Source organism: Thrips palmi, unplaced genomic scaffold, assembly GCF_012932325.1.
Source record: "Thrips palmi isolate BJ-2018 unplaced genomic scaffold, TpBJ-2018v1 HiC_scaffold_19, whole genome shotgun sequence".
In the NCBI taxonomy this organism is placed as follows: Eukaryota; Metazoa; Arthropoda; class Insecta; order Thysanoptera; family Thripidae; genus Thrips; species Thrips palmi.
In genome coordinates, this window is record NW_023144628.1 from 6912099 (window position 1) to 6924975 (window position 12877).

The window sequence follows — 12877 nt, forward strand, 5'->3', positions numbered from 1 at the left end:
CTGCCAGCATGACAGGAAGCTTGGATCAGTTCAGTTGATCTAGGATTTTAGTGGGTTGTCAGGTTTGGTGGGCGGCATCCACCAGTCAGAAGAGATAATCGCTGTCAAACCAAATGACAGTTCTCTTCTAGACTATTTCACGGACTCTGAAAGGACTGGTAAGACTTCCTCGCCACCCATTGATAAATTCTGAGCCCGAGCTACCGTTGAGGAGTTGCTTGCCGTTTTGCATTCAGTCAGTCAACTTCGTTCTCATGCCTCTTGAATAGCTTTTCTCTTATCACCTATCGCTTTTGCCATTGAAATATGTAACTCAGCGATTTCTGTTCCGTGGTGCCCTTGCTGTTGGCCCTTTTCGCCTTTCAGATACGTCCTGACGATGCTTTAGATAAACGTCAAGTCAGGTTATGTTCTCTGGTCATTGGAAGGGTAGTTAAGTTCTGCTTGTCAGTTTTGTGTTAGTTGTTTGATTAGCATTGTTTCTTGAGTGTTGACAAATCTAATTTCCTGAGCAGCCTTCTCCCTCGTGTTGCCATTTGTTTTTGGTCTGTCTTTTGCATCTTGCCTCCTCCATTCTTGTACATTTGTAAGGACACAAGTCACTTGTTTGTTTGTCATTGGTTTCTCATTGGTCTCTGTATTTTTAGGTGAGAAAATCCCACCATGATTGGAGGGTTGTTTGTGTACAACCACAAGGGGGAGGTGCTAATCTCACGTGTGTACCGAGATGATATTGGACGAAATGCTGTGGATGCATTCCGTGTCAATGTCATCCATGCAAGACAACAAGTCCGCTCTCCAGTTACCAACATTGCCCGTACATCCTTCTTCCACATCAAGGTTTGTTTTGTTTCCTTACTGCGTCTATCATTTCTTTATTATTGACTCCATAATTAACTTGTGTCTTCTTCAGCGTGCAAATATCTGGTTGGCTGCAGTAACCAAGCAAAATGTTAATGCCGCAATGGTCTTCGAATTTCTCCTGAAGATTGTTGATGTCATGCAATCATACTTTGGAAAGATCTCTGAAGAAAACATCAAAAACAACTTTGTTCTCATCTATGAACTTCTTGATGGTAATTTAATCTAGGAAAATAAAACTGATAACAGTGTTGTGTGTGTGTGTGTCAGTGTTACATAATCTAATTTTGTGATTGTTTCAGAAATCTTGGACTTTGGCTATCCTCAAAACTCTGACACAGGAGTGCTGAAGACTTTCATTACACAGGCTGGTATCAAGTCCCAGACCAAAGAGGAACAAGCCCAGATCACTTCTCAAGTGACTGGGCAGATTGGATGGCGTCGCGAAGGAATCAAGTATCGCCGCAATGAGCTTTTCCTTGATGTTCTTGAATATGTGAATCTCCTCATGTCTCCTCAGGGTATGCCTCTTTTTCAAATAATGATTTTTTGCATTCTGCTGTTCTATCCACTTGTGTACTATTTGATTGACATTGTTCTTTTCTTTAGGTCAAGTCTTGTCTGCACATGTCGCCGGAAGAGTGGTAATGAAGTCCTACCTCTCAGGAATGCCAGAGTGCAAGTTTGGAATCAATGACAAGATTGTAATGGAAGCCAAGGGCAAATCTTTGGTGACCAGTGGAGGCGGTGGTCTTGGTGGAGCCGATGACCCAGCTCGTTCTGGAAAGCCTGTCGTGGTTATAGATGATTGCCAGTTCCATCAATGTGTCAAGCTTTCTAAGTTCGAAACAGAGCATGCCATCAGTTTCATACCCCCAGATGGCGAATTTGAACTTATGCGGTAAGTCATTTATTGACAAGGTGATTTAATTTTTAAGTTAACGTTTCTAAATTTTGCTTTGTGTTCAGGTACCGAACAACTAAAGATATTTCACTGCCCTTCCGAGTAATACCATTAGTACGCGAAGTTGGCCGCACTAAAATGGAGGTCAAAGTTGTTCTCAAAAGCAATTTCAGACCAGCATTGCTAGGTCAGAAGATTGAAGTTAAGATCCCCACACCTTTGAACACTTCTGGGGTGCAGTTGATTTGCCTCAAAGGAAAGGCAAAGTACAAGGCGTCTGAAAATGCCATCATGTGGAAGTAAGCTGATTTAATTTCTCAGAATTCTCTACCACTCGTCTTTTTTTGGATCTCTGCTAAATTATTTACTTTCAGGATTAAGCGGCTTGCTGGAATGAAAGAAACTCAACTATCGGCTGAAATTGAATTGCTGGAAACTGATACTAAAAAGAAGTGGACAAGACCTCCAATTAGCATGAACTTTGAGGTGTGTTTAAACATCTGATACCAGAAGGTTCTCCCTTCAATTAAACTTTTAACCACAGTTTGCTAACCGTGTCTCTGGCCTTGGTTTCAGGTACCATTTGCTCCATCTGGCTTCAAAGTTAGATACCTGAAGGTGTTCGAATCCAAACTGAACTACTCTGATCATGATGTTGTCAAGTGGGTGAGGTATATTGGGCACAGTGGGTTGTATGAAACTCGATGCTAACTGGAATAGTAAGAGATTCAGAAACAACTTTGCCTGTCCCTATTTACTTATGTTTATTTTTTTGCCATTGTAATCATTCCCAGTCACTTTATCAAGATAAGTGTGTAAGCAGTTCTTTGTAAGAATGTGTTTTAAAATTTGCTGAAGCAAAGTTGTTTTTAATCTTCGTAATGGAGCATTGTATGTTACTTGTGTGGCTATTTGCTCTCTAGTTGAAAATGTGCAATAATTTTGTTGATTGAGCTGTATGCCGTTTTATTGAAGGCTAAGAGATCTGTGAAGGCATGTATTAATATTGTTTCATCTACGTCTCTGGCAGAATTTTAGTCAAATGTTTATGCTTGTGATAGCCATGAATGAATGTCATGTTATTCATAGTAACATTTTTGAACCAAACGTACTACACTATTTTGGGGTTTGAATCATTTAATCCAGTGATATTCAAATGCAAAGTATCATGTGGTCAGTCCTTATTTGGTACTGAACCAAAGTGATTTTATTGAGTATTGAAGCTATTGAGCTTGTTTTTCGTTTTTCTAGAGGTGTTAAAGTTGTAAATGTGAACATAATCATATTCCTATTTGTAGATAAACATATGTACACAAAGTATATAAATATCAGTGTTAAAATTTGAACTTGATGTTTCTCAGGAGTGAACTGAAAATAAACTTTTGAACCACCATTCTTTCATTTACTTCGTCTCCTTGGGCATTGGCAAGAAATGTGGACACATTTAAAATTTTCTGTGAGTTACTACAGGAGTTGAACAAATTGATTTAATAATAATATTAACACTAATTGTACATGGTGAAACATGGGAACATAATTAGCAAATGCATATTCAATACTTTGTATGGAACTTGATAGCTTACAGTTGAGGACTGAAATTGCAATGTGTATCATATGGTGATATCAGCTTCAGTTGAAACACATTTTCCATTTTGAAAATATTCTTGCACTATAAGTTGCACATCCTTCTCATCTGAAAAATCCAATTGGGAAATTATAGCATTCAATTGCTAAAACTGCATGCAATACAGGATGAATTAGTTGTTTACCTGGATTATTCTGATTTTCCATCAATTTGGCAGAAATGTGCTTTGCTAACTTTTTGAAAAGGTCCTTTGAGGCTATTTTCTGTTTCTTGTACAATGGCATAAGATGTTTGACAGTTAGAGCAGCTATGGCATCTTTATCTTTTTTTTCTGGAATAATTCCATTAGGTGAGCCGACTACTACTAACTCATCCGGTCCAAAAAGTTCTAGGAATCGTTTTTCCAATCTGGCTCTTTTCTCTGGACCTTCCTCCTCTTCCAGTCTCTTCATTTTTCTCTGAAGATCGGATTCATGTTTCAATCGAAGCAAATGCCAATTAGGCACTGTTTGACCATTTGGAACATCGGGAGGCACTGGTTTTATTCTGCCTGACACTGCCTTCTTCGTTTCCAAAGAATCAGGCTGAGGAGTGGGCATTGGAAGATTAATAGGACAAGGCTTGGGAGGGGGAGAATCCTTCAGTGGGACCGGACTAGGGATTGGACTGTCAACCCTTTCCCCACACACTCTGGCCATCTCTTCTTCAATTGATTCCATCGATGGCTCACTAGAGTCATCAGGGCGCCTTTCTGAAGAAGGGGGGCTGAAGAATCTGTCTTCATTAAGCAATTTCTTTGTGTGCCTTGTTTGTTGATCTGAATTTGAATAGCCATAAGAGGCTTTCACAGAGCACTTAGAAGTCATATTTGCTAAAGTAAACACATCAATGCACTGGAAACTGTTGAGAAACAAAGCACACTGTCGAGACGATGCATACTCTCAAATAGACACATTGGCAGGGCTCTTCGCTATGTTATCAGGCTGCCGAAGAATGAGGAGTTGCTTGTAAGTATTTTCCAAACCTAGTAGGTAATTCAAATAGAATGAATGGACCTGCAAAAATAAAAATAGCAACAATTATTAGAGAGAACTACATGAGACACAAGTCCATCAGCAAGTGACCCTCAGTAATGTTGACTAAAAATTTGGGATGAACAAAAGGACAAGCTGAACACAGAACAACATAAACGTCAGTGACAGAAATGTAATCACCTGACAAGTGATTTCAAAAGAGTTTGCAAAGATTCTATGACATAAAGTGACCTTCGACTCGAGGCAACACCAGGCTTGCACCTTGATGACCGAGAACCAGAACCACTCACTTTTCCTTCCGGGAAATCAATCAAATCGACCAAAAGAGCAGGAAAACTGGGGACCTGGCGCTGAGGAGCCAATCCCAACCCTTTTGGCAAGCGAAAACAAGCAGGCCAACGAAAAGAAAAACAAACAAAAGTGCAACTCGGACCTCGCGCCCTTGCCGTCGACAGTGACTGCGACGGGAAGCCCTCAGAGGCGCCCAGCCACTCGAAGTGCCTCCCGGGGCTCGACGGGCGACCCTTGCCGCAGGAAGGGAAGACGTTTGCCCGGACAGTCCGACGCGGAGGGGTGCAAACGCCGCCCCGCAGCACGGCACCCGTTGGCTGCCCTGCTCCCGTTTCGGCTGGGGGTGGCAGGGCGCGGCGCGGGGCGGGGCGCGGCGCGGGGAGGTGAAGGAGAGGGAAGGGAAGGCAAGTGCCCCGTGCACGCTTGGCGGTGCTTGGCGGGCGGGTTTGATTCGTTTGCACTTTAGTGCCCTCTAGATGTAACTCACTTGGATTCTCAGCGAAGACAGCCCGGCAGCCCGTGCAGAAGGGCGCCAAATCTCTGCCCGAAGGCGGCCTTCCCCCGTCCCGCCTTTCCCGTGCTTTCCCGCCACTGTAAAACCCGTAAAACCGCACACGCTGCGGATTCGCTCCATTTCGTTGCGGTGCGTCCCCTATATGTGCGAGACATACAGAGCGACGGAAACGACTTTCGGAATCAGTCTACAGGCAGGACGGGGGAAGTCCCGTGGCGTGGCCTGGGCGTGGCGGTGTGTGATGCGAGTCACAGCCCTGGTGCAAGCACGCCGACGTGCCGGCCGTCCCGGCAGGGCGAGGGCGGCGAGGGTCGGCAGGTATTGTTGGGTTATGGCCAGGCCATGGCGCTGCGCGGAGCATGGCCGCGTCCTTCTACACGAGTACGAGCAGCGCGGGCGGGGCCGGGCCGAGGCCGGGCTGCCATGACGTGTCCACAGGACGCCGTGGACGCCGTGGACGCGGCCCAGCGCGGCCCCGTGCCCCGCCACGCCACGCCAGCCCCCGCAGCACGCCACCCCCGCTGACAGCACCCCCGTCCTCGCGCCCTGTTTTTGTTTATCTTTTTACAGAGTACGAGGTCTTGTGCAAAATCGGCGAGGGCTCGTTTTCGGAGGTTCTGAAATGCCAGGACCGGAACACAGGCCAGCTGTTCGCGGCCAAGAGGCTTCGGAACGCGTACCGGTCGTGAGTTCCTGGTCCTTCCTGCCCTTGAATGCCTTGAATGGAGCGGCTGTCTGCGAGGGCGCGAGGGCACTGCAACCCTGTGCCGCGAACCAACCGGCCCGTTCGCGCCCTGTCGAACGCAGTAATGCAAAAGCCTCTCCTGCCTCAGCCCCGTGGAGGCCGCCAACATCCCCGAAGTGGTGGCGGCGCGGAAGCTCAAGCCCCATGCCAACGTCCTGCACCTGCTGGAGCAGCACTAGTGCGTTCCCTTCCTAGCGCGGTGGCCGCCATGCCGCCATACAGGCCGTTTCTAAACCGTTTGTCATGCCCGGCCCAGCGACGTGGCTTCCGGCTCCGTCACGCTCATCTTCGAGCTCATGGAGCGATGCCTCTACGAGCTGCTCCAGTCCAGAGTCAGGCAAGCCGGCACGCGACGACCGGGACTCAAATACCAACGGCGCACAGTGGGCCAGATGAGCGATGGAGGCGACCAAAACTCTAGACGCGTTTTGAGCTTCAGAGTCGCTAAGGAGGACTCGAACCGAACGTGTGACCCCACCAATGGATCCTTCGTTCGGAGAGCAATCCATTGGTAGGGTCACACGCTCGGTTCGAGTCCCATTTACGGACTCTGGAGCTCAAAACGCGTTCGGGGTTTTGATCGCCTCCACGGTCCCTCTGGCCCACTGCAAACACCGACGGCGCGGTGCCTCGAACACTTTGCCCCCTGTCCCGACAGGACGCTGCCAGAGGTGCGCGTGCGCTCGTTCCTGTACCAGCTGCTGCAGGGCTGCGAGCACCTGCACGGCAACGGCATCTTCCACCGCGACGTCAAGCCCGAGAACATCCTAGTCAAGGGTGACTGCGTCAAGCTGGGCGACCTGGGCTCCATCCGGGGCAGCTACTCCAAGCCGCCCTACACGGAGTACATCTCGACGCGCTGGTACCGCTCGCCGGAGTGCCTGCTCACCACGGGCTTCTACGGGCCCAAGATGGACATCTGGGCGGCCGGCTGCGTCTTCTACGAGATGCTCACGTCAGTGTGCACGCCTGGCGCGCGGCTCCGGCGGGCTGATTCCGAAGAGTCGTTTCGTCTCTCTCGCACTCATGGGGCGTCCCGTGAGGGTGCAAGAGAGACAGAGCGACGGAGTGGCTCTTCGGGATCGCTCGACAAAGCCCGTCAACACCACGACGAGCCAACACCTCCAGGCGTTCAAACGGCAACGCGTGGTCGCCCCGTTTTTCGGCGGTCGATACGACGAGCTGTGATGAACAGGAAATAAACACGTGGACGTGGCGGGGCGGGGTGGGGCGGGGTGGGGCGGGGCAGGGCAGGGCGGGTGGATCAGTGCAACCGCACCGGAGGGCGTGGCGCGCCGTGGCGGCGGGGGGCAGCGGGGGCGAGGCCGTGTAAGCCAGTTGCCTCTTCATTATTGACGAGCGAACACGGGGCGGGGCGGCCCGACTGCAGACTGCAGAGCCTCTCTGTCTCTCTCGCTCCCTTACGGAACGCCCCGCGAGCGCGAGAGAGACGACCTGCTGGCCCAGTGCCCGTCTCACCGGGACGAATGACAGGGAGAGCCAGCCGGCGGCCACCACTGCCCCCACGCACAATGCGCCCACTGTCCATAGTCCATTGTCCCCAACGGGGCTCGGCTTGCTTGGCTTGCTCGGACTGGTCGGCCTGCCGCGGGGCTAACCGGCCAGGCAAGCCCTGCAGGTGTGGGACGCAGCCCAAAGTGGGGCCCAAACCGCATCGACCATGGACACGGCCACGCGGCCACGCGGCCTCACGCCGGACTCGGCCTGGAGGGGCGTGGCGCGGAGTGGCGTTCTTGACGAGTGGCGGGGCGCGGGGCGCGGGGCGCGGCGTCCAGCAGTCCGGCGGGTGCAGGGGCGGGCCAGGGCCGGCGGGGCCCGTACCGCGCTGTGATTGCTCGCCTGGCCCGCCTTACTTGCACTGCGAGTTGCCGCGTTGCCGGCGGCTTGCCGCCATCGATTCGGCGTTCGGCGGCGTGTTGCGTCCCTCGTCCGGTTGGCCGAGGCCCACAAAGCCGACGAGCCGACCGGCCGACAGACAGACCCGGAAACGAGAATGCGCGACAATTATCGGCGATGGTGGTCGCGAAGTGGCACAGTGGCACAGTGGCGAGGTGGACGGAAGGGAGGGCCGGGTCGGTGAGGCAGACACGATGACCAGTGTTGCCACATCAATAGGAAAACAATCCCACAGGCGCCAATACATTGAAAGCGCTCCAGAACTCGTTCCAAACGCGGTTGCTCTCCAATGCGGCTTGAATCGGCCACTTGACTACACCAATGAAACACCCTTCGATCGAGGAATCCAGTAGAGTTCGCACGTCGGCGTCCTATTCGAGGAACGCGTTCAGAACTCGAAACGTCTGACGGCCGCAGGCTGAAGCCCCTGTTCCCCGGCTCCAACGAGGCGGACCAGCTGGCCAAGATCCACGGCATCCTGGGATCGCCGCACCCCAGACTCTACGCCAAGCTGCGCCGCCAGTGAGTGGCCGTGCGAGAGTACCACCAGAAGACCGATGCAGGCGGCCAAAATTTTAAGCGTGTTTTGAGCTCCAGGGTCGCTAAGCAGGAATCGAACCGAACGTGTGACCACACCAATGGATTCCTCGTTCGGAGAGCAATCCATTGGTGGGGTCACACGTTCGATTTGAGTCTCATTTAGCGACTGGGGCTCAAAACGCGTCCAGTATTTTGACCGCCTCCACCGGTCTTTCGGCCCACTGTGCAATGGTGCGGTGCTGGTTCAAACGTTCAAGCACCGGCGGCTCCCCGGTCGTTCCGTCCTTCCCTTGCAGCTGGCTGCAGTCGCGGTCACTGCCGCTGTTCCCCGACACGCCGGGCTGCGGGCTGGGCAAGCTGGTGCCCTCGCTGGGGGAGAGCGGGCGCGACCTGCTCCGGCTGATGCTGCTATACGACCCGGACCAGCGCGCCCCCGCCCGCCGCCTGCTTAGGCACTCGTACTTCGCGGACCTCCGGTGAGTGCGACGCGGAGTCCTTGTCGTTGAACCTGAAGTCACCGCGAGCGGCTGAGCGCGAGCGCCTGCCAACGGCCGGGTAGGCAGGCCCGCCACGCACGGCCGCGCTGAAGCCGAGGGGGCTGCCTACCCGGCAGGCTGACGACGGTTGCAAACCGAAGATCACGGACAAAACAAATTAATGAAACGATGCAAGAACCACGTTCGTTTGTATTTCTTGTGAAAATAAAAACATTGAGAAAACCGACAGAAACTGGGGGCGCCTGTCTGGCAGGAGCTGCGGCAGCGCGGCGTCGTCCATGTCCTCGGTGTGCACGCGCCGCAGTGTCCGCAGCGTCCAGGTAGTGTGGGAAGCACGGTGCAGCGCGGGGCCGGAAAGCCGACAGCCCGGGGACTCGAACCCGTGCGCCACCGTTCACCAGACTCGTCACTGGCTGTGCCTCCTGACAGCGAGCCCCGTCCCGCGACCCGGTGATGTCGCTGTGCTCCGGCTCGGGCTCCGGCTCCGGTTCCTGTGCCGGCACCACCGTCAACTCGGGCGGCGACAGGGCGCGCGACGTGCCCCGCACCAACAGCTGCGCCCCGGTAAGACTGCCGTCGTCGGCGGGGACCTCGATGGTGGACCTCGATGGCGGACCTCGATGGTGGAGGGCACGAAGTGACGTCCCGCCGTGCGCAGCCCTCCAGGATCCCCATGCGGCGGGGCTGCTCCACGCTGCAGCAGGCCATGCAGCAGGGGGCGCGCGCGCACGCCGGACTGGCGGCGCCGCCGGGGATGCGGCCGCGGGGATACGGCCAGCGTTCCTGCTCCACCAGGTACTCGACGTCGACGTCCGGGAGGCAGGCAGGCAGGCCCATGACTCGACCGCCGGCTTCCCCCTCCTTTGCAGCTTCCTGCCGCGCGTGCCGGCCGCGCACAGCGCCACTCTGCACGCCATCGCGGAGGCCCAGGCCCAGGCCCAGGCCCAGGCGCCGACGGGGGCCTTGGCGCCCCCCAGGAAGGTGAGGCTCCCCACCCTGCAGGGCCTGGCTGGCCTGGCTGGCCTGCCACGGCCGGTGAGCAGACGTCTCTGTTACCCATCCCCTTGGCCCTTGGCCGGCCGCACCTGCTGACGCCGACGTCCATGTCCGCAGCCCCGCCGCCCCGCCGCCGCGCTCTCGGAGGGCTCCAGCTCCAGGACGAGCGTCGCGGCGACCAACAAGGCCCTGGGCAAGGCCCCGGCCAAGGCGTCCACGTCGTCGTGCTCGTCGTGCGTGTGCCCCCCGGAGGCTCGCGTGTAGCGCAGTGTAGCGGGACGTTCCGGCCGCCGCCACCTCGCCGCCTCCCTGCGACACGCAACCCTTTGCAGACGAATAAACGCCGCGCTTTCTCGGCGCCTCCATCCTCGACCTGCTCAGCTTGCTCGACGTTCTCGACCCCATTCCGTTCCATCCCCCGATGTGCTGGGGCCAACTATTATCGTGGCGGCTCGGAACCGTCGGCAGGGGCCGCGACGGCCGCGTGGCCCAGTGAACTGGGTCGCCGATCGGCCGTCACCACAGCGGGGCGGGGTCGGGCGGGGCGGGGATGGGACAGGTTTGCCGGGCCGGCCCGCTGGACGAGCAGGGTGGACACAACCACGGCCACGACCCATTTGGGAAAGCCTTTCCTCCTACAAGTACGCTGCCCGACCCGCCTCGCCCCGCCCCGCCGCACCACGCCTTGGTCGGCGGGGGTTGCGCGCGCAACACCCCCACTGCCCCACCCCCTGCACCGCCAGCGCGGTGCGGCGGTGCGGCAGTGTGGCCGAGGCGGTGGCCCAGGGCGCACAGGCCAGCCCCCCGCGAGGCCGTCCAGGCACGCCGTCCAGGCAGGCAGCCGAGAGGGCCGTCGCCGCCCCAGCGTGGGTCCGAGGCCCGCCACGCCCCGCCACACCCTCAGCGACGACCAGCACGCCGCCATGACATTGCCGTCGCCGTCACCGCCGTCATCGTCAACGCCTTCGAGGACATCGGCTGGCCTCTGCGGCAGTGCTGCCCCCCGTCCTGGTCCAGCCAAGTGACGACCCGTAAGTACGCAGTGACGGCCGCGCGCGCGCGTGACAGCCTCGGTGCGGACCGACGGCCGACTGGCAGCCGTGCCGCCGTGACGACGGCGTCGTGACACGCCGTGACTGGCGTGACGGGCGTCGAGACGTGGACCCGACAAGTCCTTCCCGCGTGCTAGCTCGCCGCGCCCCCAGCGTCGCGCCCCCGCGCCCATTACTCTAGCTGCACGCCGCGGGCCGCGCTGTGCTGCAGGGCCTCGACGGCCTCGACGGCCTCGCCGCCAATTTGAGGGCAAGCCTCTCGTTCCGCTTGACGTCCAAACGGAGATAGATGTGAGACTGCGAGACCTTCCGGCGACAACACCCTCCCTCCCCCTCCCCTCTCTTCCCGCCGCCGCGGTTGTCGAAGCTGATCAAGTGGCGTGGGTTGGATAACATCATCACGACGAGCTGGAAGAGCGCTCCCCGGGGACATCGACCGCCGCCCCGCCGCCTTGCCGCCAAGGGATCATCTCGCCCTGGTGTTCATCCGAGCCCCGGCCTGGCCCTGCCGGCCCTGCCGGCCCTGCTGCGCCGATGGAATGGCATCTGGACCCGGCGCCGCCGTCCTCCTGGGATCGTTATCCTACAGAGCGATTCCGAACAGAGCTTTCGTCGCTCTGTCTCTCTCGCACCCCTGCGGAACGCCAGAAAGGCAGCGTGCCTCCGCCAAGTCACCGCGGACCAAGGCGCCAAGGCGGCGAGGTGCGGCCGAGCGCCACGGCCAAGCCAGCACGCCACGCGCGCCGTTTGACAAGTCCACTTAACGTGTTGGGGGCTGCCGGCCTTGCCGTCGGGGGCCGCTGCACGATGACACGACGCCCTCCCCTGCAGGACGGATTTCGAGTCGGTCTCTCTCTCGCACCCTTTATGGGACGCCCCATGAGTGCGAGAGAGACAGACTGGCGGGAGCAGTGCCCGGATCAGCCCGCCCTGACGGGGCTCCAACGGTAGTTAGGGCTGCCGATAGAGGCGTCGGCGTTATTCGCAGTCAGCGATAATGACGGCCGTTAGAGGCTCTATGCCGCGCCGGATTACCCCCATCAGTGCAAACCCCCTCCCCTCCCCCTCCCCTTTCCAACCGACAACACGCTACTCAAGGAGGGCAGTAAACCCCGTCAAGTGGCTGGAGACGCCGCTGCGGGTCTCCTGTCATCCCCCACCAAGATGTTCCGGGAAGTTTGGGGTTTCGTTTCGGAAAATTTAGGGTTTTGTTCCGGGAAGTTTGGGGTTTGGCTGAGGATGTTAGCGTAAAGTTTGCTAAGGTTTTGTTAGATTGGCTTATGTCACGGCAATGAAAAGGCGTACACTCCGGCACCACAGCTGCGAGTTTCCAACAAGCCTACAATGTTGTCATTTTGATATCATATTGACGGTCAAAATTTCGACTGAAAAAAAAAACATTTTACACTAATTTTGACGTTGCGGGTATTTTGGTGGCGTTATACTATTTTGGAGGGAGTGCAAGTTTCCCTCTGGGGCTGTTTCAAACAAGGGGCACGCTAGTGGCTGGGCGTGGGAAACTGAGGCTGCGCACTGCGGGCACTGCGCACTGCACTGCGCACCAAGCAGGGATGATCCTGGATTACCTGGGAGTGTGGCCGCTCTCGGCTCCGCGTGCCTCGCAGTGCCCCGCGGCTGACGCTCGGCGCGCTCGGCTGCCACCGACTGCCGTCTCGGCCGCCCCCACGAGCTTCGCCACGAGCCGCGCTCGCTGAGCCGAGCGATGCAGAAGATCGGATTGGCGCTCTGTCTCTCTCGCACCCTCACGGAGAGCCACACGAGTGCGACTGAGACACAACGACGAAGCGACTATTCTGAATCGTTCGCTGAGGCGGCGGCGGCAACACGACCGACTCACTGGCCACGGCGCCTCGGCAGTGCCGCGGTGCACTGGAGAAACGCTGATGCCGGACTTTTCTGGATTGCGAGCGGCGCGCACGT

The 12877-nt window shown here is 56.4% G+C and overlaps 4 protein-coding genes across 9 annotated transcripts in view; 3 read left to right on the plus strand and 1 right to left on the minus strand.

Annotated features, from left to right (window-relative positions):
* LOC117645661 (AP-2 complex subunit mu) lies at positions 1–3158 on the plus strand. 2 transcript variants are annotated; one of them, XM_034385950.1, is made up of 8 exons: positions 1–158; positions 648–840; positions 914–1076; positions 1164–1382; positions 1471–1762; positions 1831–2064; positions 2140–2251; positions 2342–3158. In XM_034385950.1, the coding sequence occupies exons 2-8, from the start codon at positions 664–666 to the stop codon at positions 2474–2476; spliced, it is 1332 nt and encodes a 443-aa protein (XP_034241841.1). In that variant the 5' UTR covers positions 1–158; positions 648–663; the 3' UTR covers positions 2477–3158. The 2 variants fall into 2 exon arrangements, with proteins under 2 accessions (XP_034241841.1, XP_034241842.1); XM_034385951.1 differs by lacking the exon at positions 1–158 and adding an exon at positions 212–235.
* Positions 3146–12619, minus strand: LOC117645662. 5 transcript variants are annotated; one of them, XM_034385954.1, is made up of 3 exons: positions 12523–12619; positions 3535–4405; positions 3146–3458 (listed from the first exon to the last, which is right to left on the minus strand). In XM_034385954.1, exons 2-3 carry the CDS (start codon positions 4214–4216, stop codon positions 3376–3378), a joined length of 765 nt encoding a protein of 254 aa, XP_034241845.1. In that variant the 5' UTR covers positions 4217–4405; positions 12523–12619; the 3' UTR covers positions 3146–3375. The 5 variants fall into 5 exon arrangements, with proteins under 5 accessions (XP_034241845.1, XP_034241847.1, XP_034241843.1 ...); XM_034385956.1 differs by lacking the exon at positions 12523–12619 and adding an exon at positions 4818–4962; XM_034385952.1 differs by lacking the exon at positions 12523–12619 and adding an exon at positions 4675–4811.
* Positions 5549–12877, plus strand: part of LOC117646287 (MAPK/MAK/MRK overlapping kinase-like) — a 7555-nt gene continuing 226 nt past the window's right edge. The window contains exons 1-11 of the mRNA XM_034387130.1: positions 5549–5570; positions 5760–5874; positions 6023–6112; positions 6191–6271; positions 6593–6889; positions 8269–8373; positions 8688–8867; positions 9142–9208; positions 9318–9452; positions 9547–9683; positions 9758–9869. Coding sequence (XP_034243021.1) covers positions 5549–5570; positions 5760–5874; positions 6023–6112; positions 6191–6271; positions 6593–6889; positions 8269–8373; positions 8688–8867; positions 9142–9208; positions 9318–9452; positions 9547–9683; positions 9758–9869 — 1341 coding nt within the window. The remainder of the gene's footprint in view (positions 5571–5759; positions 5875–6022; positions 6113–6190; positions 6272–6592; positions 6890–8268; positions 8374–8687; positions 8868–9141; positions 9209–9317; positions 9453–9546; positions 9684–9757; positions 9870–12877) is intronic.
* LOC117646289 overlaps positions 10721–12877 on the plus strand; it is a 21217-nt gene continuing 19060 nt past the window's right edge. The window contains exon 1 of the mRNA XM_034387131.1: positions 10721–10915. The gene's annotated coding sequence lies outside the window, so the exon portion shown is untranslated. The remainder of the gene's footprint in view (positions 10916–12877) is intronic.

Coding starts and splice junctions, on each gene's coding strand:
- LOC117645662 (XM_034385954.1), bottom strand. CDS start 4,216: ATGACTTCTAAGTGCTCTGTGAAAGCCTCTTATGGCTATTCAAATTCA. Junction 3,459..3,534: donor GGAAAATCAGAATAATCCAG/GTAAACAACTAA, acceptor TGGATTTTTCAG/ATGAGAAGGATGTGCAACTT.
- LOC117645661 (XM_034385950.1), top strand. CDS start 664: ATGATTGGAGGGTTGTTTGTGTACAACCACAAGGGGGAGGTGCTAATC. Junction 1,383..1,470: donor TCTCCTCATGTCTCCTCAGG/GTATGCCTCTTT, acceptor TCTTTTCTTTAG/GTCAAGTCTTGTCTGCACAT. Junction 2,065..2,139: donor GAAAATGCCATCATGTGGAA/GTAAGCTGATTT, acceptor ATTTACTTTCAG/GATTAAGCGGCTTGCTGGAA.